The 21,844-nt window shown below is 50.4% G+C and overlaps 1 protein-coding gene across 1 annotated transcript in view; it reads left to right on the top strand.

The window, feature by feature from the left end:
- The window catches only part of LOC144504750 (nesprin-1-like), a 603,924-nt gene that overhangs the window by 185,987 nt on the left and 396,093 nt on the right, over nt 1–21,844 (top strand). The window contains exons 26-33 of the mRNA XM_078230493.1: nt 1,365–1,529; nt 3,455–3,622; nt 6,005–6,181; nt 11,093–11,233; nt 13,551–13,711; nt 18,704–18,854; nt 19,011–19,238; nt 20,979–21,077. Coding sequence (XP_078086619.1) covers nt 1,365–1,529; nt 3,455–3,622; nt 6,005–6,181; nt 11,093–11,233; nt 13,551–13,711; nt 18,704–18,854; nt 19,011–19,238; nt 20,979–21,077 — 1,290 coding nt within the window. The remainder of the gene's footprint in view (nt 1–1,364; nt 1,530–3,454; nt 3,623–6,004; nt 6,182–11,092; nt 11,234–13,550; nt 13,712–18,703; nt 18,855–19,010; nt 19,239–20,978; nt 21,078–21,844) is intronic.

Genomic DNA, 21,844 nt, shown 5'->3' with positions numbered 1-21,844 from the left:
TTGGTACATGATCTCAGACTTTTGTATCTTCTTCCCGATGGAAGAAGGTGGAGGAGAATATGTCCGGGATGCATGGGGTCCTTGATTATGCTGGTTGCTTTGCCAGGGCAGTGGGAAGTGTAGACAGTGTCAGTGGATGGGAGGCTGGTTTGCGTGATGGACTGGGCTATGTTCACAACCCTTTGTAGTTTCTTGCGGTCTTGGGCAGAGCAGGAGCCATACCAAGCTGTGATACAACCAGAAAGAATGCTTTCTATGGTGCATCTGCCAACGCTGGTGAGAGTTGTAGCTGACATGCCAAATTTGATCTGGTACGACCTGAAAGGTCACAGCCAATGAAAGAGGTCGACTAATGTAGACCATCAGCTGGAAAGAGTCTGTCTGATGCCATGGCAACAGATGTCTCTTAATGGTGATGGATCAGGGATAAGTATCAGGGTAGCACAGTGGTTAGCACTGCTACCTCACGGCGCCAGGGACCCAGATTCGATTCACGGCTTGGGTTATTGTCTGTGTGGAGTTTGCACGTTCTCCCCATGTCTGCGTGGGTTTCCTCTGGGTGCTCTGGTTTTCTCCCACACTCCAAAGATGTGCGGGTTAGGTGGATTAGCCATGCTAAATTGCCCCTTAGTGTCTCGGGATGTGTGGGTTAGAGGGATTATTCAGGCAAGTGTGTAATGTGTGGAGTTGTAGGGATAGGGCCTGGGGTGCGACTGTTGGTGCAGACTCGATGGGTCGAATGGCCTCCTTCTGTACTGTGGGGTTTCTATGACCTTCTATGATCGAAGTCAGCATTCTTCCTTATGGGGCTTTGTGCCAAGGATAACACAGTGTGGTAGCCATTACACCGAGTGTTGCTCCCCACTAGAAGTACTTGGGTTGTCTTGTAAGCATCTCAATGGTGGCATTGACTCAGAGTCAATTGTTTGTAGGTTTAATCCATTCAAGCGAGTCATCTAGCTCAGTGCCGACACTCTCGCATTTATATAGCGCCTTTAGTACAGTGAAGCATCCTGAGATAGCTTGCAGGACATTATCAGACAAAAATGAGCACCCAACCACCCAAGGAGATTTGAGGATTGCTAACCCAACTCTTGATCAAAGGGAGAGGTTTTAAGGAGCATCTTAAAGAAAGGGAGGGAGGGAGAGAGAGAGAGATGGCGAGGTTTAAGGGGTGAATTCCAGAGCTCAGGATGCCAATGGTGGCGAGAATGAAATTGGCAAAGCTCCATAGGCCAGAATTAAAGGGGAGGGGGCGGCGATCGTGGGTTGCACAAATTGTGGGAGGATGAGGGGGGGGGCCACGGAAAGATCTGGAAACGAGCATGACAAGGAGCAATGTACATTTCTTTTCTCGTTTTCAGAGAATGAAGAAAGAGGCAAACAAAGAGGAACCAAACCTCTCGTGGTTGAGATCCAGACTCGCGGCACTCAGGGAGATCTCCTCGGAGAACGAAGTGAAAAGAAAAGATCAAGAACTGTCCAGACTGACGGCCGAATATAACCGGCTCCTGGCACAGGTGGCTGAGGTAAGAGACAGGTCTGAGAATGGCGACGTGGTGTCAAAATGGAATCATAGAATCCTACAGTGCAGAAGGAGGCCATTCAGCCCATCGAATCTGCACCAACCACAATCTCACCCAGGCCCTATCCCCATAACCCCATATACTTACCGTGCTAGTCCCCCCTAACACTAGGGTCAATTTATCATGGCCAATGCTCCTAACCCGCACATCTTTCGGACTGTGGGAGGAAACCGGAGCACCCGGAGAAAACCCACGCAGACACGGGGGGAGAACGTGCAGACTCCGCACAGACAGTGACCCAAGCGGGAATCGAACCTGGCTCCCCGGCACTGTGAGGCAGCAGTGCTAACCACTGTGCCACTCCAAATGAGCGTGAAACATTTATTACCAGAGCACCGGGGGCCTTCCGACTCACTGTGAAACCACTGTTTCGTTGAGGGCAAATTACTGCGGATGCTGGAATCTGAAACAGAAACAGAAAATGCTGGAAAATCTCAGCAGGTTGACAGTGTCTGTGGAGAGAGAATAGAGCCAACATTGCGAGTCTGGATGACCCTTTGTCAGAGCTGGATGAAGAGTCATCCAGAGTCGCAATGTTGGCTCTATTCTCTCTCCACAGACACTGTTGGACCTGCTGAGATTTTCCAGCATTTTCTGTTTCTGTCGCCACTGTCTGGTGACCTGCTTCACAGACACATTCATTAATATCTCCTGGCCTCCATTACCCTCCCATTAAAGCGGGGCCCGGGGGGGGTTTTGTGGGGTCAATGTGAGGCTGAGGTAGCTCCAAGATGCTCGGGTTTAAGTCCGCAGTTCTTCGGTGGGGTGGGGGTGGGGGTGGAGCAGAGGGGGAGGTTTGCATTGAGACACAAAAAGCATGGGATATAAGAAAAGGGGGTTACGATGGTGGAGTAAGGTCACAATCTAAAGTCATTGAACTCAATGTTGAGTCCTGAGGTCCCAGCTGGAAGATGAGATGCAATTTCTCCACTTGCACTGGGCTTCACTGGAGCATTGCAGCGTAGAATCATAGAATCCATACAGTGTAGCAGGAGGCCATTCAGCCCATCAAGTCTGCACCGCCGCTCTGAGAGAGTATCTTACCCACCTCCTGCCCTATCCCTATAAACCTGTGCATTTACTCCACTAATTCACCTAACCTACACATCTTTGGACACTAAGGGGCAATTTAGCATGGCCAATCCACCTAACCTACACATCTTTGGACACTAAGGGGCAATTTAGCATGGCCAGTCCACCTAACCTGCACATTCTTGGACACCAAGGGGCAGTTTAGCATGGCCAGTCCACCTAACCAGCACACCTTTGGACACTATGGGGCAATTTAGCATGGTAAGAAGTTTAACAACACCAGGTTAAAGTCCAACAGGTTTATTTAGTAGCAAAAGCCACACAAGCTTTCGGAGCGACCTGAAGAAGGGGCTTGGAGCTCCGAAAGCTTGTGTGGCTTTTGCTACCAAATAAACCTGTTGGACTTTAACCTGGTGTTGTTAAACTTCTTACTGTGTTTACCCCAGTCCAACGCCGGCATCTCCACATCGCAATTTAGCATGGCCAGTCCACCTAACCTGCACATTCTTGGACACTAAGGGGCAATTTAGCATGGCCAATCCACCTAACCTGCACATCTTTGGACAGACATATGGACATGAAAGCAGGATGCCCCTTTGCCTAAGGTGGGTGTCTCTCTCAAAACAAAGATGCAAACTGTAAATGAGCTGGAGTGGTTTGTAGATATGACGTTCAAGCATCCATTAAAATGTTTCCCAGCTGCCGCATCTGAACCTTCCAACACGAGGTGCCTTTATGCTTCCCATCAAGTCATGTTCGTACAGTATGTGTGTGAAGCAGCCGTCTCTCTTGTATTTTGCCCTGTGTTAACTTGCCCACTGTTTCCTCGCCCTCAGTCTGATAAGTTGCTGTCCACTGTTGGTGAATGTATCCAGCATGGAGGGCAAGTGAAGAGTTCCTTGGAGCAGCTCAGTGACTCCCAGAGACAGCTGCAGGCGGAGAGCGTGCAGATCCTGGACTCCGAGACTCTGCAAGAGGCACAGAAACTCCACCTGCATCACCAGGTACAGAGCCCGCATGGAAAGAAAGATCAAATATTTCGCTGAAGAGTCCTGCAGGGAAGTGCAAATTGTTGTTTGATAAATTCTTTTTTAGAATAGATGAATTGCTAGGAAATAGGAAAAGGCCTAGGTCCATCAATGAGTCCTGAACAAACTCAATGGCTGGAATATTACCGTCCCATCCGCCGCGGGGATGGGAGCGGGCGAGGGGCTGACCATGGAAAGGTCCGTTGACCTTGGGAGGGATTTTCTAGTTTTGGACGAGTGTGGCCGGAAAATCCCGCCCAATGGGCGCGAATCTCTGGCCTCCCAGCCCCGTGTTTCCCGCCGGCGGGAGGTGGCGCGTTGTTTGCCAGAGGCGGAATTCTCTGGTCAATTCTCCGGAGAATTCCGGCCAAGATATGAGGAAAATTCCAGTGATGGAGGGCAGAATTCTACTGGCGTTCATGCCGGCTGATTTTCCCATCCCACTGCATTGAACGGAGATTTGGCTGGCCGCCAAACTCTCCGACCTCGCTGCAGCCGGGGTGTGCCATGAACGGCAGGTAAGACCGTGTCTGGAATGTTTTGGGAACCGGAGCTACAAAGTCGCTTCCTCTTCCAAAGCCACCTTCTTCTTCTTAGGCAGCCCCGTTAACTCGACGAGGATTTGTTTCGATGGGAGATGGCTGACAGTTCCAATGTGCAGTGTCCCAAGCCCACTTCCCATTTATTTTGCCTTCAGTGACTCATAAACTGGGAGTGGGAATTTCTGACCCTTTCCCCTGGCGGAATCTTCCAGTCCTGCTGTAGGTGACCCCCCTCCTCACCCCCCCTGCAGCGAGACGGGCGAGCCACACAAAACGCCATTGGCGTGACTGGAAGATTCCACTGGCAGGTAATGACATAAGAACATAAGAAATAGGAGCAGGAGTAGGCCATCTAGCCCCTCGAGCCTGCCCCGCCATTCAATAAGATCATGGCTGATCTGAAGTGGATCAGTTCCACTTAACCGCCTGATCCCTATAACCCCTAATTCCCTTACCGATCAGGAATCCATCTATCCGTGATTTAAACATATTCAACGAGGTAGCCTCCACCACTTCAGTGGGCAGAGAATTCCAGAGATTCACCACCCTCTGAGAGAAGAAGTTCCTCCTCAACTCTGTCCGAAACTGACCCCCCTTTATTTTGAGGCTGTGCCCTCTAGTTCTAGTTTCCTTTCTAAGTGGAAAGAATCTCTCCATCTCTACCCTATCCAGCCCCTTCATTATCTTATAGGTCTCTATGAGATCCCCCCTCAGCCTTCTAAATTCCAATGAGTACAAACCCAATCTGCTCAGTCTCTCCTCATAATCAACACCCCTCATCTCTGGTATCAAAGAACAGAAGAACAAAGAAGGACAAAGAACAGTACAGCACAGGAACAGGCCCTTTGGCCCTCCAAGCCTGTGCCGATGATGTTGTCCTATCTAGACCAACTGCCTGTATCCCTCTATTCCCCGTCTGTTCATGTGTCTATCCAGATAAGTCTTAAATGTGGCTCACGTACCTACCTCAACCACCTCACTTGGCAGCGCATTCCAGGCCCCCACCACCCTCTGTGTAAAAAACCTCCCCGCACGTCTCCACTAAACCTTTCCCCCCTTATCTTGAACTTGTGCCCCCTTGTAATGATCATTTCTGCCCTGGGAAAAAGCTTCCAACTGTTCACACAAGTCACCTCTACTGCTGGAAAACACGCCATGGGTGGGGGGGAGGAAGGTGGAAAATCTCACTATTCCAAAATGTCATGTTTTTGGAATGTGGGGAGTCTTGGTGTTAATGGCCTGTTCCCAGGTGCAGTCCCACTGGTCCTATATTTCACCCTCTGTAAACCCATCCAAAACACTGCCGACTCTTGCCAAATCCTGATCACCTTGCACCCACCGGCCTACACCAACCCTGGCCCGGCAATGCTTCCATTTTGGCCTTCTCGTCCTTGTTTCCAAGTCTTGTGATGGCTTTGTCCCTCCTGAACTCTGCAACCTTTTCCATTCTTACAGACCCTGACCCTCCACCGCCAACCCCTGTCGCCACGGACCCGAGATCGCTGCGTCCCTTTAATTCAGACATCTTGCCCAAACTCCATGTCCTTGCCCCACCACTGGCAGCCCTGCCTTCGGGTCCCTGGGCCCAAAGCTCTGGAATTCCCCGCCCTAAACCTCTTCAGCACTCTCTCCTCCTTTGAGAGCCTGACCTCTCTACCTATGCTGGTATCTCCTGAGAGAGCTTGGGGTCAAATTTGGATCGATCATGTTCCTCAAGCTTGGAGTCTTCTATTGTGTTAATGGGGCTGTATCAGTTCGATCGTTCCCATCGTCTGTGTGATGTTAATGACTTTGTCTTGAACCCACGAATGTGCAGCATCAAGTGGAGCAGTTGGCAGTGAAGAGGCGCGATGCACAGGGACAGTTAGCTCGCGGGAGGGAGTTACAGGCAGCTGCTGAGTTGGAGAAGTCCTCCCAAGAGAAGCTACAAAGCCAGGAGGCCGCCCTCATCGCGATGGAGCAGGCGATGGATGAGCAGGAGAAAGAACTGGAGGTAAAGTCCAGCCCTGGGCACGGGGGGCACTGCTGGGTTCAGAATGCTGCGCGATTTGGCAGAGGCAGTGGTGTTCCCATGCATCTGCTGCCCTTGTCCTTCTGGGTGGTGGGTTCGGAGCAGGAGTAGGCCATTCAGCCCATCGAGCCTGCTCTACAATTCAGTACAATCATGGCTGATCACCCAGGCCAATGACTTTACCCCAAACTATCCCCATTACCCTTAACGGCATTGTTAATCAGTGTTATAAAGCAGAGGTTGATTCCCCCTCTGAGAACTAACACCACCCAAAGAGGAGTCCTCACCCCTATAATCTGTGTGTGAAGTGGTGTGACCTGCTCTTCAGTGACCTCTAGTGGTTAAATACAAAATACATCCCTGACACTCTAAAATCAACACGTAACAATTTATTTACCTGACCCAATAGTGAACAAATAAACCAAACTCTTAACAAACCGAATGAATCTCTTCTATTAACTATTCCCGAATAAAAGATTCTACTGGTCTGCTGTTCCAATAAATACAATCTGCACACATTAACAAAAAATAGAATTTAGTTATTCTCTAAATTACAACCAGGTTTTGTGTCTTCCGGAATACTCTGGGCTTTCTCTGTTGATTCTTCTGTCTGGAACCTCATTCTTCTTTGGTACCTTTGCTATCTAGATGGTGCTTTGAGCTGAGAGTTGTTATCTCTGGCAGGTGGCAGTTGCTCTGTCTTTTTGTCCCACTGTTCCCCTTCTTTTATACCTGTGGTGACATATCGATATTTCCCACAATAGTATTGGTTTGAGGTTGTCAAAAACATCAGATTTAAATTTAATAGGTCTTTGGTATCTAAGTGTCTGATTCAAATTCATTGGCTAAATTCAAAAGCCTGTTGTCTTAGTAACACTGCTGCTTGGCCTTTTGATATAAATGTTTCAGTTTGGGCTCTCTGCGTACTTGCGTTTTAAACTCTCTGAGCGCAGAAAAAGCTCCGCCTTTTAAAGGGACCATGCAATGCTTTCTCCCTAGCACTTTACAATTTTCCAAGCACCAAGCGACAATTACTCTATCCAACTTTGCAACATCAGAAATCATAGAATCATAGAATCCCTACAGTACAGAAGGAGGCCGTTTGGCCCATCGAGTCTGTACCGACCACAATCCCACCCAGGCCCTATCCCCGTAACCCCACACATTTACCCTGCTAATCCCCCTGACACTAGCGTCAATTTTAGCATGGGCAGTCAACCTAACCTGCACATCTTTGGAGTGTGGGAGGAAACCGGAGCACCCGGAGGAAACCCAATCTTTGCTTTGAACATACTCAATAGCTTCCACAGCCCTCTGGGGTAGAGAATCCCAAAGATTCACGACACTCTGTGTAAAGAAATTCCTCCTCATCTCGGCTCCAAGTGATAAGATGATAAGATTAATATATTAATTTATTAATATATTAATATATAATCATAGAAATCATAGAAACCCTACAGTGCAGAAGGAGGCCATTCGGCCCATCGAGTCTGCACCGACCACAATCCCACCCAGGCCCTACCCCCACATATTTTACCCGCTAATCCCTCTAACCTACGCATCCCAGGACTCAAAGGGGCAATTTTTTTAACCTGGCCAATCAACCTAACCCGCACATCTTTGGACTGATCTATCCCCCTCATCATCTTATAATGATAAGATGATGAGGGGGATAGATAGAGTGAACGTTCAAAGACTATTTCCTCGGGTGAATGGAGCGGTAACTAGGGGGCATAACTATAGTGTTCATGGTGGGAGATATAGGAAGGATGTCCGAGGTAGGTTTTTTACTCAGAGAGTGGTTGGGGTGTGGAATGGACTGCCTGCAGTGATAGTGGAGTCAGAAACTTTAGGAACATTTAAGAAGCTATTGGATAGGCACATGGAGTACTTCGGGATGATAGGGAGGAAATAGCTTGATCTGGGTTTCAGACAAAGCTCGGCACAACAACGTGGGCCGAAGGGCCTGTTCTGTGCTGTACTGTTCTATGTTCTAAGTGGCACCCCGCTTGTTTTGAAATTACGCCTCCTGGTTCTAGACCCCTCAACCAAGGGAAACATCTTACCCGCATCTATCCTGTCTATTCCTTTGAATATTTTGGAGGTTTCAATGAGATCACCTCTCATTCTCCGAAACTCTGGAGAATACAGGCCCAGTTTGCCCAATCTCTCTTCATAAGACAGTCCCGTCATCCACAGAACAAGTCTGATGAACCTTCATTGCACTCCCTCTCTATGGCAATAATATCCCTTCTGAGTTAATTAGTTCCCTTCTCACTGGAACGATGGAGGTCAGTCTGATAGAATTCTACAAGTTTATGAGGGGCATGGACAGAATGGATAGTCAGAAGCTCTTTCGCAGGGTGGAAGAGTCAATTACTAGGGGGAGAATAGAACATAGAACAGTACAGCACAGGACAGGCCCTTCAGCCCTCGATGTTGTGCCGAGCTTTGTCCGAAACCAAGATCAAGCTATCCCACTCCCTATCATTCTGGTGTGCTCCATGTGCCTATCGAATAGGTTTAAAGTGCGAGGGGCAAGGTTTAGAGAAAATGTACGAGGCAAGTTTTTTTACACAGAGGGTGGTGGGTGCCTGGAACTCGCTGAACATAGTTAATGGCTTCCACAGCCCTCTGAGTTTTTTTAGTTTATTTATTAGTGTCACAAGTAGGCTTACGTTAACACTGCAATGAAGTTGCTGTGAAGATTCTCTACTCCCCACACTCCGGCACCTGTTCGGGTAGACTGAGGGAGAATTTAGCATGGCCAATCCACCTAACCAACACATCTTTCGGACTGTGGGAGGAAACTAGAGCACCCGGAGGAAACCCACGCAGATATGGGGAGAACGTGCAGACTCTGCACAGACAGTGACCCGAGCTTGGAATCGAACCTAGGTCCCTGACGCTGTGAGGCAGCAATGCTAATCACTGTGTTGTGGGAAAAATGCCTCTTTGTGAGTCAGGCTTGAAGGTTTCAACAATACAGTTTTATTTAACGAAGCTTCGTGGAGAAAAGGCACTAACAAGCAGCAAACCTTCTCTCAATGAGACAATAGGAACGGTCCATCTTTATGCCCTTTACACAATAGATGGACCGGACATCTAGCCATTATCACATCGTTGTAATCAAGTAGGTGTTCGATCGTTAACACATTGTTATAGACAAATACAGACAGATACAGACATAAGCATGTTAACATCGCATTGTTCTATGAATGGATACATTTCCTACGTCAGTGACTATCAATGACTTTAGTTTTGGTCTATTCATACAGTAGTTTACAGTAATTGGTTTTCCTGCAGTTATGTATTCCCGATCCCACCTGTAGTTAATCTCATTATCTATCCCTATTGTCCTTATCATTAAGCCCTGGCTGCCTTCCTGTAGGATTTGATTCCTGCATGTTTAACTTTGGATAGCTGTCTGTCCTTTATGTTTTAATCTCAGGTGGCTGTTTGTACTGAAAGTCAGTGTCCGTTTAATGTCTCTTTCCCAGGTGACTGTTTGTGTGCCAGGCAACCATCTTATGTGTACCCATCTGTATATTTTCCTTCCTTCAACTGTGTCACCGTGCCGCCCCAGGGTAGAGAATTCCAAAGATTCACAACCCTCTGTGTAAAGAAATTTCTCCTCATCTCGGTTCTTGAAATTGTGCCCCCTTGGAGGTAGTGGAAGCAGATCCGATAGTGACTTTCAAGGGGCGTCTGGACAAATACATGAATAGGATGGGAATGGAGGGATATGGTCCCCGGAATGGTAGGGGGTTTTAGTTCAGACGGGCAGCATGGCCGGTGCAGGCTTGGAGGGCCAAAGGGCCTGTTCCTGTGATGTAATTTTCTTTGTTCTCTGTAAGAGGATCAAATCTGTACATTGTATTCCACATGTGGTCTAATCAAACTCTGATACAAATTGAAGCAAGACTCGACTACTCCTATACTCAAATCCTCTCATGATAGAGACTAACATTCCATTGGCTTTTCTAATAGCTTGCTGCACCTGCATGCTAGCCTTCAGTGACTGATGGGGAGATGCTACAGTGCCTCTTATGATAGTACGCATCGCAACATGGTGGAGGAAGGAATGAATGTTTAAGCCACTGAATAGTGTTGATCAAGCAGCTGTGTTGTCCTGGATGGTGTTCAGCTTCTTGAGAACTGTAGCAGCTGTACCCCACACCTCTGGCTTGCAGATGGTCACAGTAAGAGTTTTAACAACACCAGGTTAAAGTCCAACAGGTTTATTTGGTAGCAAATGCCATTAGCTTTCGGAGCGCTGCTCCTTCGTCAGATGGAGTGGATGAGGGCAGCGCCAGGGACCCGGGTTCAATTCCAGCCTCGGGTCGCTGTCTGTGTGGAGTTTGCACATTCTCCCCGTGTCTGCGTGGGTTTCCTCCGGGTGCTCCGGTTTCCTCCCACACTCCAAAGATGTGTGGGTTAGGTGGATTGGCCGTGCTAAATTGCCCCTTAGAGTGTAAAGATGAGCAGATTAGGGAGATTAGCCAGGCTAAATTTGCCCTCAGTGTCCAATGACGTGCAGTTTAGGTGGATTGGCCATGCTAAAATGCCCTTAGAGTCTAAAGATGTGCAGGTTAGGTAGATTGGCCATGCTAAATTGTCCCTTAGTGTCCAAAGATGTGTAGGTTTGGGGGATTAGCGTGGTAAATATGTGGGCCTATGGGAATAGGACCTGGGTGGGATGCTCTGTGGGAGAGTCAGTGCAGACCTGATGGGCCGAATGGCCTCCTGAGATGTCTCAGGATGGAATCCCTCCATTGTAGGCACTCTATGATTCTGTGCGACTTGTAAGGAGAAGAGTCAGCAGTGCCAGCACAGGATTGGACAGTAATTATAGTGAGCAGAGTTGACACCTCGCTTTGCCTTGTGTTGAAGGAGACGCTGAACCAATGGCGTTGTGTTGAAGAGGAGCAGAGGGAGGTGCTGGAGTTCCTGAGTCGCGTCGGGACGGCCGTGGATCATAACCGTTCCTTCAGCAGCTTGGAGAGTCTCGGATCAGAACTGGAACGAATAAAGGTGAGAGCTCGTGGGGTGGAGGGGCGCTGTACACTGAGGGGCGGGGGGTGGGGGGCTGGAGCCCATGGGGCAGGCGGGGGGCTGTACACTGGGGGGCAGGGGGCGGGGGGGGGGGGGCTGGAGCCCATGGGGCAGGCGGGGGGCTGTACACTGGGTGGGGGAGCTGGAGCCCATGTGGGGGGGCGGGGGGCTGTACACTGGGTGGGGGAACTGGAGGCCGGGGGGGGGGGGTGTACTCTGGGTGGGGGTGGGTGCTGGAGCTTGCGGGGGGTGGGGGGCTGTACTCTGGGTGGGGGAACTGGAGCCTGCGGGGGAGTGGGGACCTGTACTCTGGGTGGGGGTGGGTTATGGGAGCTTGCGGGGGGTGGGGGGCTGTACTCTGGGTGGGGGAACTGGAGCCTGCGGGGGAGTGGGGACCTGTACTCTGGGTGGGGGTGGGTTATGGGAGCTTGCGGGGGCAGGGGGGCTGTACACTGGGTGGGGGAACTGGAGCCTGTGGGGAGGTGGGAGGGGGAGGGCTGTACTCTGGGTGGGGGTGGGTGATGGAGCCTGCGGGGGCGGGGGCCTGTACACTGGGTGGGGGAACTGGAGCCTGCAGGGGGGTGACGGGGGGGCTGTACTCTGGGTGAGAGTGGGTTATGGAGCCTGCGGGGGCGGGGGCCTGTACACTGGGTGGGGGAACTGGAGCCTGCAGGGGGGTGAGGGGGGGGCTGTACTCTGGTTGGGGGTGGGTGCTGGAGCCTGCGAGGGGTGGGAGGCTGTACTCTGGGTGGGGGAGCTGGAGCCTGCAGGGGGGAGTGGGGGGGCTGTACTCTGGGTGGGGTTGGGTGCTGGACCCCAGGGTTGAGGGGGAGGTGGGGGCTGTAGTCTGGGTGGGGGAACTGGAGAAATCCCAGCTTAAATCAGGAAAGAAATGGCTTCAATAAGAACATGAGAACTAGGAGCAGGAGTAGGCCATCCGGCCCCTCGAGCCTGCTCCGCCATTCAATAAGATCATGGCTGATCCTTTCATGGACTCAGCTCCACTTCCCTGCCCGTTCACCATAACCCTTAATTCCTTTACTGTTCAAAAATGTATCTATCCTTGCCTTAAAAACATTCAATGAGGTAGCCTCAACTGCTTCACTGGGCAGGGAATTCCACAGATTCACAACCCTTTGTGTGAAGAAGTTCCTCCTCAACTCAGTCCTAAATCTGCTTCCCCTTATTTTGAGGCTAAGCCCCCTAGTTCTAGTTTCACCCGCCAGTGGAAACAACCTCCCTGCTTCTATCTTATCTATTCCCTTCATAATCTTATACGCTTCTATAAGATCTCCCCTCATTCTTCTGAATTCCAATGAGTATAGCCCCAGTCTACTCAGTCTCTCCTCATAAGCCAACCCTCTCAACTCTGGAATCAACCCAGTGAATCTCCTCCGCACTCCCTCCAGTGCCAGTATATCCTTTCTCAAGTAAGGAGACCAAAACTGTACACAGTACTCCAGGTGTGGCCTCACCAGCAGCTTATACAGCTGCAACATAACCTCTCTGTTTATAAACTCCATCCCTCTAGCAATGAAGGACAACATTTCATTTGCTGCCTTAATTACTTCTGTGGGTTCCTTTTCCTGTCAATGGAAATCTGTGAAGAATCCCTACATTTCTCAGAGAATCCTTTCCACAGCAGTATTGTATCTTGATATTCTGATGATATTTAACCTTTTAATTTTCTTCTCTTTCTTGTGCTTATGATTTATAGAATCACAGAATCCCTGCAGTGCAGAAGGAGGCCATTTGGCCCATTGAGACTGCACCAACCACAATCCCACCCAGGCCCTATCCCCGTAACCCCACATATTTATTCTGCTGGCTCCCTGACACTAAGGGGCAGCTTCGCATGGCCAATCCATCTAACCCACATATCCTTGGACACTAAGGGCCAATTTAGCATAGCCAATCCACCCAATCCACACATCTTTAGACACTAAGGGGCAATTTAACATGGCCAACCAACCTAACCCACGCATCCTTGGACACTGAGGGGCAATTTAGCATGGCCAATCCACCTAACCCATATATCTTTGGACTGTGGGAGGAAACCGGAGCACCCGGAGGAAACCCACGCAGACGCGGGGAGAACGTGCAAACTCCACACAGACAGTGACCCGAGGCCGGAATCGAACCCAGGTCCCTGGCGCTGTGAGGCAGCAGTGCTAACCACTGTGCCACCGCGCCGACCCTTATAATCTCAGGTTCCCAATGTGTCACTGGCTTGAAGCACATTCTGTACCTCACAGCCAGCATTGTCTGCTGATTCTCGCATTGTTTCTACACACAGGCCTTTGACACAGACAGTGAAGCCAAGGTAGCTGTGGTTGAGGAACTGTTACAGAAGCTGGAAGGCATGAAGGTTGGTCCAAAGTGTAAACGCTCCCTGCAGCAAAAAGCCCAACTGATGAGAGACAAGGCTGAAGACACCAGGAAAAACCTGAACAGCGAGTATGGGATTACACTTTTATCATTACATCTTATTCAGTAACCCGGGTTCCAATCCCGCCATGGCAGAGGGTGGAATTTGAATTCAATAAATCGTAGAATCCCCGCAGTGCAGAAGGAGGCCATTTGGCCCATCGAGTCTGCACCGACCACAATCCCACCCAGGCCCTATCCCCGTAAGCCCGCATATTTACCCTCCAAGCTAAGGGGCAATTTAGCATGGCCAATCAACCTAACCCGCACATCTTTGGACTGTGGGCGGAAACCGGAGCACCCGGAGGAAACCCACGCAGACACGGGGAGAATGTGCAAACTCCACGCAGACAGTCACCCGATCTGGAAATCGAACCCGGGTCCCTGGCACTTTGAGGCAGCAGTGCTAACCACTGGGCCACCGTGCCACCTGTAAAGAATTAAGAATGTACTGATGACCGTGGAACCATTGTCGATTGTCAGAGAAACCCATCTGGTTCATTAATGTCCTTCAGGGAAGGAAATCTGCCGTTCTTACCCAGTCTGGGCCTACATGTGACTCCGGAGCCACAGCAATGTGGTTGACTCTCAACTGCCCTCAGGTAACTAAGGATGGGCAATAAATGCTGGCCAACCAGCGACGCCCATATCCCATGAATGAATAAAAAGAAAGTTCATACTTAAGCTATCCAGCTCAATCAATCCTCCACACCAGCAGTTATCATCACCGCAGGTTCCTTCCCATATCCTTTTATTTTCCTTTTCCTTCAACCGCCTATTGTTAGTATCTGGTAGATGGTTAGTGATGTGTGAACCAAATCCCAGAAAGGGAAACTTGACCATCGACCACAACTATTTTCTGTTTGTATTTTACCGCAGGGAAATGTATATGCTGAAGTCAGGAGCCACAAATTTCAGTAACACTGTTGGAGATTTTAAATTTAAAAATGTAGGGGGCCACCTTACTCAGTCGTCACGCTGGTCGATCGGTCGGGGCGGGTATCAGGGTGGCGATTGGCCAGGGGTGGGGGGATATCGGGACGGTATCCACGGGGGTGTGGGGACTGACAAACTTCTCTGTTCTGTTGCACAGAACACTGAAAGATCTGCGCAAACACAATAACGCACTCTAATGGGAGCAGCCGGCTTTCCGGCCAGAATTGTCGCCATCCACTCCCCCTACTGGCGTGCATCTCACTTTGCCTCTTTTTCTGCACTATGTGGCATAGGATCACGTCTGAAAGCTCGCTGAAAAAATCGGCGTGATTCTGTCCTGCTTTTATATTCGTTCAGCATAAGAGCTTAGAATTTTCTTGGTAAGATCGCCTCCTTCATGACAAAACCTAAACACACAAAATTACATTTCCACAGTTAAAATTGGTCTTACAGAATATTCCCCCAAAAAGATTCTTACTTAGACGCACAAATAAAGAACCTATTAGGCAATAGTCCTTATAGATACTTAATCTATAAACATTCCAGTAGAGTCATAGAGGTTTACAGCATGGAAACAGGCCCTTCGGCCCAACTTGTCCATGTCGTCCTTTTCTTTCAACCACTAAGCTAGTCCCAATTGCCCGTGTTTGGTCCATATCCCTCTATACCCATCGTACCCATGTAACTGTCTAAATGCTTTTTAAAAGACAAAATTGTACCCGCCTCTACTACTACCTCTGGCAGCTTGTTCCAGACACTCACCGCCCTCGGTGTGAAAGAATTGCCTCTCTGGACCCTGGTAACAGTAATGTTACCACAAGGTACAGCCTGCCGTTGTTGTTTCGGAGGTATTTCACGGGATTTCTCTCTCTCGCTCCCACTCACCTGTGGGAATTCAAGATGTTACAGAAGGTTCAGAGGGGAGGTGAAAAAGGCACATTAGGGAGGCAGAGAGGGGTTGTTGCAAAAGACAGATAGCCAACATAAAGGGGAATCCCAGAGTCTTCAATAGGCATATAAAGAGGAGTAGGGCCGATTAGGGAATTCACACGTGGAGGCTTGGGGCATGGCTGAGATATTAAATGAATACTTTGCACACATCTTTAGCAAGGAGATAGATGCTAGCCAGGCCATGGTAACAGACAAGGAAACCCTGTCCCTAGTAGGGTTCAGAATTGGTGGAGGAAGTGTTGGATAGACTGTCGATACTTAACATTGACAGGGGACCAGGACCGGATGAGATGTTGAAGGAAGTGAGAGTGGAACTTGCAGAGGCACTGGCCATAATCTTTCAGACTCAGAGTAAGTGCCAGTTGACCAGAGAATTGCAAATGAAACACGCTTGTTCAAAAAAAGTTTGTAAGGATCGTCCCAGCAATTACGGGACATTTAGTTTAACATCGGTGGTGTGGGCAAACTTCTGGAAACGATTATTTGGGATAGAATTAATGGTCACCTGTAATAATGTGGGCTGATTAGGAAGAGCCAGCATGGATTTCTAAAGGGGAAATGTTTAACTAACTTGCTGGGGTTTTTTGAGGAGAAAACAGGGATGGTTGACATGGGTAATGTTGTTGATGTGCTGTATATGGACTTTCAGAAGGCATTCGCTACAGTGCCACACAACAGACTTGTGAGAAAAGCTATAGCTCATGGAATGAAAGGGTCAGTCGCAACATGGATACAAAATTAGCTGAATAATAGGAAGCAGAGAGTAATGGTCAGTGGATATTTTTCGGGCTGGAGGAAGGCGATGTTCCCCAGGGGATGGTATTGGGACCCTTGCTTTTCCTGATATATAATAATGATCTCGATCCTGGTGTGCAGGGGACAATTTCAAAGTTTGCAAATGATACAAAGTTTGGAAGTATTGTAAACTGTGAGGGGAACTTCAACAGAGCATAAACAAGTTGGTGAAATGGGCAGACAGGTGACAGACAAAGTTGAATGTGGAGACGTGTGAGGTGAGGCATTTTGGTTCGAAGAATGTGGAGAGACAATGGCCGCTCTTCTCCAGCCCGGCACGCACGTACACAAGTTGTGCGAGGGTCAAGTCCGTAACGTGGTTAGTGGCGGCAAGAACCTCTTTTGGGATTCTCCCAGCTCCCTCTCCCCGATGTAGCCTGACTCAGGCCCAGTGAGGGCGTGGACCAAATGAGCACATTTAAATATTCATGTTAATACGCAGGCTTGGTTTGGAGTCGGATTCTCCCGGCTCCCGGAATTCTCCCGGTCGTCGGAATTCTCCAACCCTCGGGCACAGCGGGAACCCGGCACCAGGCACTGGTCTCCACAAATGGAGAGCCTGAAGGGTGGAAGGTTCCTGAAGAAGGGGGTAATGGGAGGTGGGGGTCTGAAGGGGGCTGTTGGTGGGGGGGGAAGTGTCTGAAGGTGGGGGGGGAATCCTTTGGCGACCCCATTGCGAGGTGTCGCTCTCTTGGGGGAGTACCAGCACCAGTGAGTGAGAGGGTGGTCTTAGATGGTGAGTAGGTGGGACTGTGTAGGGTTGTCTGGCGATTGGCACGAACTTTATAAAGGGCGCTCCGATCTCCGAGTCTTTAGGTCCCCACTCCAAAATAAATTCTAAGCCTGGGTGACTTACGGACTGAATCACACCAAACCTCCCAGCGGGAATCTCTACTGGCTTTCCCGCTGGAGAGAGCGCTTCGAGAATTCCGCCCAGGATCTCTGCGTTGGTTGGTCACTGGCTCCCACTCTGCATTCCACGGCCCCTCTGAGTATTGAAGTCGTTTCCATCATAAACTCCTCAGCTCTGCGACAAATGCCCTCCAATCAGGTGTCACCAATCTCAAGAATTGCATTAGACGGGGAGAGGGAGGCAGAGAGACTCAGAGAGGGAATTCTATGAGTGATTTTTAAGGCCTAGATAGTTTTTATTTATTCATCCATGGGGCATGGGCGTCGCTGGCTGGCCAACATTTATTGCCCATCCCTAGTTGCCCTTGTTCAGAGTTGAGAGTCAACCACATTGCTGTAGATCTGGAGTCACATGTGTAGAATCATAGAATCTACGGCACGGAAACAGGACTTTTGGCCCAAACTGGTCCATGCCGACCATAAAACCCATCTAAGCTAACCTCATTTGCCTGCATTTGGCCCATATCCCTCTAAACCTTTCCGATCCATGTATCTGTCCAAATGCCTTTTAAATATTGTCAATGTCCTTGCCTTAACCACTTCCTCCGGCAGCTCATTCCATGTACGTACCACCCTTTGTGTAAATGAAGTTGCTCCTCAGGTTCCCATTCATTCTTTCCCCTCTTAACTGAAACCGAGGCCCTCCAGCTTTCAATTCCCCAACCCTGGGAAAAAGACTAAGTGCATTCACCCTATCTATGCCCTCTCATGATCTTATACATCTCTGTAAGATCACCCCAGACCAGGTAAGGATGGCAGATTTCCTTCCCTAAAGGACGTTAGTGAACCAAATGGATTTTTCCAGCAATGGTTTCATGATCATCACTAGATTCTTAATTCTAGATATTTTTTAATTCAAAATCCACCATCTGATGTGGCGGGATTCAAACCCAGGTCCCCAGAACATTAGCCGAGTTTCTGAATTAATAGTCCAGTGATAAGGGCGGCACGGTGGCACAGTGGTTAGCACTGCTGCTTCACAGCTCCAGGGACCTGGGTTCGATTCCCGGCTCGGGTCACTGTCTGTGTGGAGTTTGCACATTCTCCTCGCGTCTGGGTGGGTTTCCTCCGGGTGCTCCGGTTTCCTCCCACAGTCCAAAGATGTGCAGGTTAGGTTGATTGGCCATGCTAAAATTGTCCCTTAGTGTCCTGAGATGTGTAGGTTAGAGGGATTAGTGGGTAAATATGTAGGGATATGGGGGTAGGGCCTGGGTGGGATTGTGGTCGGTGCAGACTCGATGGGCCGAATGGCCTCCTTCTGCACTGTAGGGTTTCTATGATTTCTATGATAATATCACTAGACCATTGCCTCCCACCTGCACTTATCGAAATTCGTTGGTGAGGAACACTCTGGTAGGATGCTGTCTGAAGAAGAAGGTTTTGCTTTACAGGACTTGATTTCGCTCTTGTACTTCCTCTCCACCTCAGGGCAAAACATCTGGACAAGATGAAGAGACTCTGGGAGAGCTTATTAGCAAAGTTTGAGTCCCTGGGCCACTGGGTGACAGCGAAACATGAAGAGGTGAATGATGTGGAGGGTTCATCTATCCCACTCGAAGAAAAACGTCCCAAAGTGAAGGTACGTTTCTCCCGCCCGGCGACACTTCCATTAAACTCTGAAGCCTGACGACGCGCGCGCGCGCGCAAGAGAGAGAGAGAAAGGAGCACTGATCAAATTACTGATTTTCTTTCTGTCAAGTGACAACCCAACCAATCTGTTGTTCTTGACCTCCAGCTGATCATTGAGGCCGTCCTTGGGAAGTCTAAAGAGGTGAGAGAGTTGGAAGAGGAGTCGCAGGCCCTGGCCCAGTGCGTGACCCCGGGCGAGATTGCCCGCGTCAAGGCTCGGTTGACCCAAATAACCCGGCAGTGGGAAGAGCTCCGCCAGCACACTCAGGAGGTGGACAGCAGAGTGGCCAGCCAGGTCTCTCTGCAACAGAAATACGAGGAGGGCCTCAACAAGGTACTGAGGCCAAGACGCAATTAGACATTTTAATAAGGTCATCGCGTGTTCGGTCAGTGTGTGAAAGATTGGGGGTGTTGGGGGGGATGTTGGGGTGGTTGGGGGAGGTGGTGGAGGGGTGGGGGGAAGGAGGTGGGGAGGAGGGGGTGCCTCTTATCGTTCGTCACGCCAGTCCCTTCAATTTTCTCTCTTGCCCGAAAAAACGGGTCTGGAACTCTCCCGTTTTCACGCTCACCTCTACTCAGAATCTTTTGGTTTGGAAAACACCCTGTGTTTAAGGACGAATGTGTGCATTGCTACTGGGATACGGGACGTCATTTGATGCCAGGCTAACATTTACACAATAGGTTTGCTTACACTAATGACTCGTTACATCAATGCTGCGTTCAACAATCCTGCCGGCCTGGGTGTCATTTGGAGGGATACTAAGGGCGGGATTCTCCCAAAACGATTCTAAGTGTAAAATTTGCAGAGAAACTGGAGTAATTCACGCTGTTGTTTTTCAGTGGGAGTTCAGAGAGGAATCTCCCACACTCTGTGCAATGCAGAGGCCGCCAGCGTGAATATCATTACATTTCAGGGGGCGGGGCCTATCCCCGCTGGAGAGGCTGCAACCAGCACACTGAGAGCGCTACTGCGCACGTGCCTATCTGTCAGTGCCGAGATTGGTGCAGGCGCAGTGCCCCCTGTCTGCCAGCCTCCCGACTGCTGACCAGCTCGATCGCTGGCCAGCCTCGCGACCCCCGCATTGCCAGCGCTCCACCCTGCCCACAGCCCGATCACAGCCCCCCCCCCGATCACTCCCGGGCCCAGCCCCAAACCCCCCGTCCTAACCTGCCAAAATCTCACCGATAGTAACCCCCCGCCCCCGCAGTGCTGACCCCTCACCCCGGTTGATCCCCTCTGCCACCACCCCCCCCGACCAGCCCACCCCGATCACTGGCCTCCCTCCTCCCCCCATTGATCCCTGTGCAGAGGGGCAGTGGGACTCCCCACCCCCACCGATCACCCCATAGCCCCACCCGCATCAGCCCCCAACCCTAGGCCACCCCCTCATATGTCCCACTCCCTTGGCACTGCCCCATGCCCAGTGGGCAGTGCCAGGGGGGCCTCTGGGCATTGGCACTTTGCCCCTTGGGTCCCAGGGGGCACCAACCCCCCCGCACCTGACCATCTGGGGGCGCCCAACTGCCCCCCCTTCACTCCAGCAGCGCCGGGCCACTAGTTCTCCATTAGTGGGGAGCTAGTGTCATCCCTGCTGGAGTGAACCACTCTGGCGGGGGTGCGGGGGAGGCTTCAATCCTGGGCCCGCTAATCACATTTAAATTATTATATAATGACCATTTAGATGGTCTTTGCGCCTCCCCACCGATTTCTGGTGGGGTGCAGACACCGCTGGAAATCTGGCGCTGGGAGACGCAAGCGGGGCGCGAACACGCACGTGAACCCCGTGAATCGGCCGACGTGACAATCTCCCGCCCAATCGCGGCCGAGACCTTGGAAAATGAGCAACAGAGTGACGCTCGGAAAATGAACGGATTTCTGCCCGTTTAAAGCTTTCTTTAGATTGTTGTCAATGACGAACCGGTTATGCATCCCAAACACGTTAAAGGCAGGTGGGAAAGTGTGGATGTGTCTCCGACTTCTGTAAACATATCCTCCAGGTCTTGCTTCACTCAGTCAGAAGTCAAATGCTTTCCAAGTGATTTGTCTTCTTCTGTTCCCATTTTTCTTGTTCAGGTCCAGCAGACACTGACGGACGTGGAGGCCACATTGCAGAGCAGGACCAACAAATGCTCCTCCGCACTTGAGGTCAACCAGCTGTTGAAGGCACATATGGTATGAACGTGCGCTGGCATCACGGGTAAATCGCTTATCGCGGACATGGCAAGAAATATCCGTGGATGCGATCTACAGCCCTTCCCCTGCAGACCGCCGCTCGTCTCCCGCCCCACCGTGTTTTCCAGTGGCAGAGGTGACTTGCCAGTGGTCGCCAGTGGTGCCCTCCAGCGCCACTGTTGTCTTTTGGCGTTTTGCGCGGCTTTGTCTGTTTCACCGCTGGGGAAACCCGCCGTCGTGGTGGTGGGGAGGGCGGGGGTCATCGTTGGCAGGAGAGGAAGATCCCGCCAGCGGGAAGGGCTGGAAAATCCCACCCCGCATCCTGAATGGAAGAACCATAAGGCAGCACGGTGGCACAGTGGTTAGCACTGCTGCCTCACAGGGACCCGGGTTCGATTCCCGACTTGGGTCACTGTCTGTGTGGAGTTTGCACGTTCTCCCCGTGTCTGCGTGGGTTTCCTCCGGGTGCTCCGGTTTCCTCCCACAGTCCGAAAGACGTGCGGGTTAGGGTGCATTGGCCATGCTAAATTCTACCTCAGTGTACCCGAACAGGCGCCGGAGTGTGGCTACCAGGGGGATTTTCACAGTAACTTCATTGCGGCGTTAATGTAAGCCGACTTGTGACACAAATAAACTTTAAACCTAAAGGACAGAACAGGACGAGCAACAATTGCCGCCCTTTCCAGCAATGGTTAATGTCTCTTGTGACACTAATAAATAAAACGAAACACATAGTAGAGGATGTGTTCATTTCATAGCCGCGGGCA

Source organism: Mustelus asterias, chromosome 15, assembly GCF_964213995.1.
Source record: "Mustelus asterias chromosome 15, sMusAst1.hap1.1, whole genome shotgun sequence".
Taxonomy (NCBI): domain Eukaryota; kingdom Metazoa; phylum Chordata; class Chondrichthyes; order Carcharhiniformes; family Triakidae; genus Mustelus; species Mustelus asterias.
Note: the sequence above shows the minus strand (reverse complement) of the source record. Positions and strands in the feature narration are given on the sequence as shown.